The sequence below is a fragment of the Armigeres subalbatus genome, chromosome 3 (genome assembly GCF_024139115.2).
Source record: "Armigeres subalbatus isolate Guangzhou_Male chromosome 3, GZ_Asu_2, whole genome shotgun sequence".
Classification (NCBI taxonomy): domain Eukaryota; kingdom Metazoa; phylum Arthropoda; class Insecta; order Diptera; family Culicidae; genus Armigeres; species Armigeres subalbatus.
The window spans coordinates 201787847-201793996 of record NC_085141.1 but is presented as its reverse complement, the minus strand read 5'-3'; the positions used below and the strand labels follow the sequence as shown (position 1 = coordinate 201793996).

Sequence of the window (6150 nt, the reverse complement as noted above, 5' to 3'; positions counted from 1 at the left end):
TACTTAATTTTGGGTTCCCACACTGAACCCCCGATTTGAGTGAAAAGTACCTAATATTAGATACTTTTTTCTAACCGTGTATAGACGAATCCAATTAAAAATAAGAAGAAGACACACGACGGTGTTAACTTTGACAGATCCTACAGCGCAGCATAGGAAGATCATTTTAAAATGCTTATAATAAATTATAGACAAATTGTAATTAAAATCTGATTGATGTACGGTACGGAAAAAGTTCTGAATTACATATCTAGAAGCTTATCTCAATTTTTTTAATATTTTCCAAAAATGTATCTATCATATACAGTTCGGAACTTTTTCCGTATCATACATCAATCAGATTTTAATTACAATTTGTCTAGAATTTATTATAAGCATTTTAAAATGATCTCCCTATACACGCTTAGATCCATTTACCTATTTATGAGTACTTCTTTCACTCATATTTGAGTAATGAATTCTTTACCAATATTATGAGTGAAATGTACTGAGAAAATTGGTGAATTTCACCCATATTATTGGTAAAGTGGCTTTACCAATTTATGAGTGAATTAATTTACTCATATTTGGGTGAAAATTTTTGACTTTGTTGTTTACAGTTTGTAAAATTTTCACCGAAGGTTCCTTTCTCAAGCTCTCAAGCATCCGCGTTCTTTTTAAATATAATAAAGTTTTGAAAAATCAAACGGTACGCAAATAATATTTCGCAGTTCTTCGGTGAGTTATTACGACGTGCATCCAGCACTAACAGCAGATCCCGCGAAATTTGGTTATCCGGTGAAAGTTTTGCCGAAGGCAGTAGGACACGGAGTATGACCAAAGTGAATACCGGAGAAGGAAACATCAAAATCGTTGACGATTTACGAGCAACTGGAAACTGGGGGCTTATTGCTTCGACCGACGAATCCGGAGGGAAGCCGGAAGTTGGCAGCAAGAAGCGAAGATGGCTGTTGCTACTGCACTGGCCTGAGTAGATTCGTTAGTGTCATTGTCAAGGCTTTGAACGATTTCCCAGCCGAAATTGATCCATGCGATGTGTAAGCCAACAGTATACTCACGGAATCAGCATTCATTGCAATATGGTAAGTTTCAATAATAATAATTATGAATTATTCACTTCTCTAACTTTCATAGTAACGTTTCTTCACTTTTTTAGGAGCAGCCAAAACCTTGAAACGTCCACTTCATGGGTATTTGCAAGGGTAACGGTTCCGTTCTCGATCACGCCGCAATGGCAGAAGTTCGGCAAGCATACTGTTGTCGGTAGAATTGCCATACTGAAACAGTTGCAATTCAAACCCGGTTGTTGCCACTACAACCCCTCGGAAAGAGTCGAAAAACCACCGAAATAGAACGGCATAACGGTAAGATAACCGGGAGGATTATTTCTAGAACTAGCCAAAGAACTATATCTAAATTGTTCTTTTTCAGAAAACCGGCAAATGACGCGATGCAAAGGCTATTTCATGTTAGATATTTTGTGGAACACCGAACTAGCTTCTTCCTTCAAGCACCGCTTAAAGTGGTAAAGCCACTGAGACGGAAATAGCGGGAAGTATGTCGACCAGTAATCCTTCACACCAGCTGTTCTCATCCGGATGCGGCTGCTGAAGATACGGTCCCCGGTTGTGAATGCTGCTCCGTCAAAAACGGTCGATGCTTGATTAAGCGTATATTAGTCGACCAGATATTATACCTTAAGATTTTATCATTGTCTGGATTATTTACTGTATTCAATAAATATATATGATTCTTTGTTTATGAGTTAGTAATTTATTTCATTTAAAAATAAAAATAAAACATTTCCTGGATCACCCAAATATGGGTGAAATTTACTAATAAATCACTCTTATCCAAGTACCTATATATGGGTAAACTGTGCTTACCCATAAATAGGTAAAGGGCGTTTCACCCATATCTAGGTATGTGCACTTTTTGGTGATTTTAGGTACTCTTCACCCATATTTGGGTGAACTGAACTAAGCGTGTAGACTAACGCAAAATGAACTCCCCCAAGAAATTATGACGTTTGAGCGGGTCGCATAATGAACGCAAAATGAACTTTTGTTCGAGAAGACGACCCGCTCAAATGTCAAAATCCATCGGGTGAGTGAATTCGATGAACCGCTGCACAGGTCTATGGTCCAATGCACCGAGTTCATCATTGACGTTTGAGCGGTGCGCTGTTTACTTAGAATGAATACTTTTTCATTCATCGAGTTCATGCAAGTGTTCATTTTTAGTAAACAGCGCCCGCCTCAAACGTCAATGTGTTCATCGGTGCGAATATTGAATTCAAATTTTGGGTTGATTTATTTGTCCGTGTACCGTGCCCGGTTCGATTTTTTCTGTCCCCTCGTAAATTTTTTCGTCCGGTTCACAATTTACGATCGCAATGGATGTTGTGAAGCCAGTGTTTAGTGATAAACATCAACAAGGTGACGGCGGCAGCAATGGCCGAAGTGGAAACCTGAATAACCTTCGAAGCTCTAAACAGCAGCAGCAGAGAGTAGTAAATAAGCAAAACAGAAATCAAAATAAAAATCTTGGCGGAAATCAAAACCAGCAAAAGCGCGATGGCACTCGAGGAAACCATCGAAATATCGACGACGACGTAAGTACCTGGTTTTGTCCAGAGTATATGTAATTTTGTAATAGTACACTGGTTTTGGCCTGCACGCTTAAGCCAATCTGTTACAGTCTCTCGTCTCTCGGGAACAAGAAAAGGTGCATGAGAAAGTGCGATAATTTCACAGTGAACACCGTCGTGGGACAATCAAGACCAAGATGGATACAGTAGTAGGTGCTCCAACCTGCCAAGTTTGTGAAAGAGAAGACGGCGGGGGTGAAAAATTCATTTTCAGTGCAAAACGAAAACAAACCGGCTGGCGAAAACAAGCCACCTTGGATTTTAGGCTCTGTCTCATTTGGAGAATTAAACTGAAATTAAACTTAAAAGTGACATTTCAATAATTATCGAATAACCCTGCCCGCAGAGCAATATTACTTTTGACAGATATCGAATCATTTTGCATCGATGTGTTATTTGAATTGCTGGATAGCACCAGCCACTCTCATGACCGGGTTATGTTCTAATTTTCGAACTGTCACTTTTAAGTTTAATTTTCCAAATGAGACAGACCCTAAGGGTCTGTCTCATTTGGAGAATTAAACTTAAAAGTGACAGTTCGAAAATTAACAAATAACCCGGTAATAAGAATGGCTGGTGCTGCCCAGCAATTCCAATAAGACATCGATGCAAAATGATTCGATATCTGTCAAAAGTAATCTTGCTCTGCAAGCAGGGTTATTTGATAATTATTTATATGTCACTTTTAAGTTTAATTTCAGTTTAATTCTCCAAATGAGACAGAGCCTAAAATCCAAGGTGGCTGAATCGTGAATTTGGCAGATTGGAACACCTAGTGGTGTATTCATCTTGATCAAGACTTAGGGTCTGTCTCATTTGGAGAATTAAACTTAAAAGTAACAGTTCAAAAATAAAAACAATCACCCGGTCATAAGAATGGCTGGTGCTACCCAGCAATTCCAATAGCACATCGATGGAAAATGATTCGATATCTGTCAAAAGTAATCTTGCTCTGCGAGCAGGGTTATTTGATAATTATTGAAATGTCACTTTTAAGTTTAATTTCGGTTTAATTCTTCAAATGAGACAGACCCTTAGTTAGGGTATCCAATCAAGGTTTGAACCAAGATGAATACACAGCACGGTGTGAAAATCGTATCATGGTTTGAACCATTTTGAAATCAGTAGAAATTACCATCTCATTGGCAGGAAATGAACCTAAGACAGTATGAATGGAATATTTAGGTAGGGAGCGGGACCATTTGGGCAGCACCCCCTATTCCCGTCCGCAACGTTAATAACTTGACCGCGGTCCAACCAAATGCCTTGATTTTTTGTACATCACTAGATATCGACAGAAACTAACCATGTACTAAAAAACAAAATATTCAGCTGTAACGCGCTCGAGTAATGAACGTTGCTGACGGGAATAGGGGGTGCTACCCAAATGGTTTTCTACCCTATCCAGCTTTCCACGCTCGCCATAATGGCGGATGCTATAAAGAATTTGACAAGAACTGCTTCCCGACACTGAACTGAAATTTCCGTCCAAGCAAACGCTGATTTTCTTCGTTGCCTATGACTTCCATTGTGTTGTTTATCATTCAACAACAAATGAATTTACGCAAGAACTTAATTTTCAGTTTCTTTTAAAATATTGCATTACTAACTAACTCTTATTCATTTTAGGCATTGTTGGATACAGAAGAAAACGATGGCCATGAATTGGCTTTTTGAATCTCTTGTGGAACGATTTCAAGTCGAAAAAAGTTGAACTAGCTCTGTGTATAGGAAATTTACTGTCAGAGCGGTTAACATTTAGTGACCCTAATGCCATAAACCTGTAGAGCTTGCTGACGTTTATTCATCTTTCTCTTGCACGCGCACAGAAAAATTGGGTTTTGTCGATGAAAACAAATCCTATCCCCTTCATGCGCTTGAAAGAGAAGGATGAGTAAACGTCAGCAACCTCTATGGACTTAACCACGAGTGTCTTCTTTTTTCACGATTCTTCTTCTTTTCGCTCGAAAAAATGACATCCGCTGCGGGCCGATGAACATTTGAGTGAATTCGGAGCTTTTAGTTCACCGGATGTTCACGTTGATGTTCATTTTTTGTAAACTTTGCCCTCAGATGAGGTTTTCTTCTTGCTGAAAATCGACGCGTGACGTCATCTTGGTTTAGTTCATTGGAATTGATCTACACGTAAAAAAAATTAATGTTGTTTATTATTAATATTTCTAATACTTTTTTGCCAAAGCAAGCGCTTAATGACATGTATAAGAAAAACCCAGATTAATCCACCTAGCGGTGATGGTGCCTTTCTCGTTCGTTCAAAAGGTTTGGAAAAATCTCAAATAACACCATCATATTTGTTTATATGCATAAAAAAAATTCTCGCCAAACGCAATTTGTTGCAAACAAATCGGATGAGCATAAGAGCAAAAAATGGCATTTTATTTTGTAGTTTTAAAATTAGTATTTTCGCCATAACTTTTGACCCAATTGTACGATCTGGCCAAGTTTCTATAGGAAACAATGGGACAAGATTCTGCGTCGAATGCAATCTGATGCGAGAGACCTGAAAAGCACACATATTGCACATAAATCACAGTAACTTATATATGACCGGATTCAGTCACAATATGGTTACTGCAACCAGATTTGTTGAACTTGTGTTGCTTGGGGAATAGATGAAGTCTAAGTGCTAAAAAAGTGAGCTAGACTTTTTTGAACTCTTTTTCACAATAAATAGTAATTTTACCATAACTTCTAAGCCCATAGTCCGATCTGGCCAATTTTCAATAAGAATCAATTAGACATTCTGCGTCGAATGCAATTTAATGCGAGCAAATCGGTTGAGGAAAAGTACCTGAAAAATGAGTGACATTTTTTTTAGCGATTTTTCCATAAAAAAATGGTAAAATATTCGATCCCATAGTCCGATATGGCCAATTTTCAATAGGAAACAACGGGACAGGATTCTACGTCGAATGCAACTTGTTGTGTTCAATCAAAGGTAATTGCCTATTTCCGGGGATTAAACCACCCGACTTGGACGTTAATTTACAATGTTATGAAAACTCATATGTGAATATGTACGTTATGTAGAAGATATTGATTTGGAAAATGTATTGGAGGTAACCACTTTCCCTTCGATGGGACTCGAACCCATGACCCTACAGTACGCTAGACTGGTGCTTTAATCAACTAAGCTACGAAGGACCTCCGTCGGCCTTCGCAACCTAGCGGCTACTGAACGAGCTCGAGATTCCCAAATTGGACGCATAGTCAAATCACTCGCAATCCATTTCTCAAGCCAATACTTCCACATGTGTATTGTACACGTCCACATTAGAGGAGCGTGAGTATTTAGAATGTCTGGCGGCTATACACATTCATTCTTCGTAGCTTAGTTGGTTAAAGCACCAGTCTAGCGTACTGTAGGGTCATGGGTTCGAGTCCCATCGAAGGGAAAGTGGTTACCTCCAATACATTTTCCAAATCAATATCTTCCTTATATCGTACATATTCACATATGAGTTTTCATAACTTGTTGT

General features: G+C 38.6%; 1 protein-coding gene across 3 annotated transcripts in view; it reads left to right on the top strand.

Annotated features, from left to right (window-relative positions):
* Positions 1 to 2130: 2130 nt before the first annotated feature.
* LOC134226487 (hrp65 protein-like) overlaps positions 2131 to 6150 on the top strand; it is a 250104-nt gene continuing 246084 nt past the window's right edge. For 2 of the 3 annotated variants that reach the window (XM_062707297.1, XM_062707296.1), the window contains exon 1: positions 2136 to 2614. In XM_062707297.1, coding sequence (XP_062563281.1) covers positions 2396 to 2614 — 219 coding nt within the window. In that variant the 5' untranslated portion in view covers positions 2136 to 2395. Of the gene's footprint in view, positions 2615 to 6150 lie in introns of all 3 variants that reach the window. The other variant, XM_062707295.1, reaches the window with a different exon arrangement.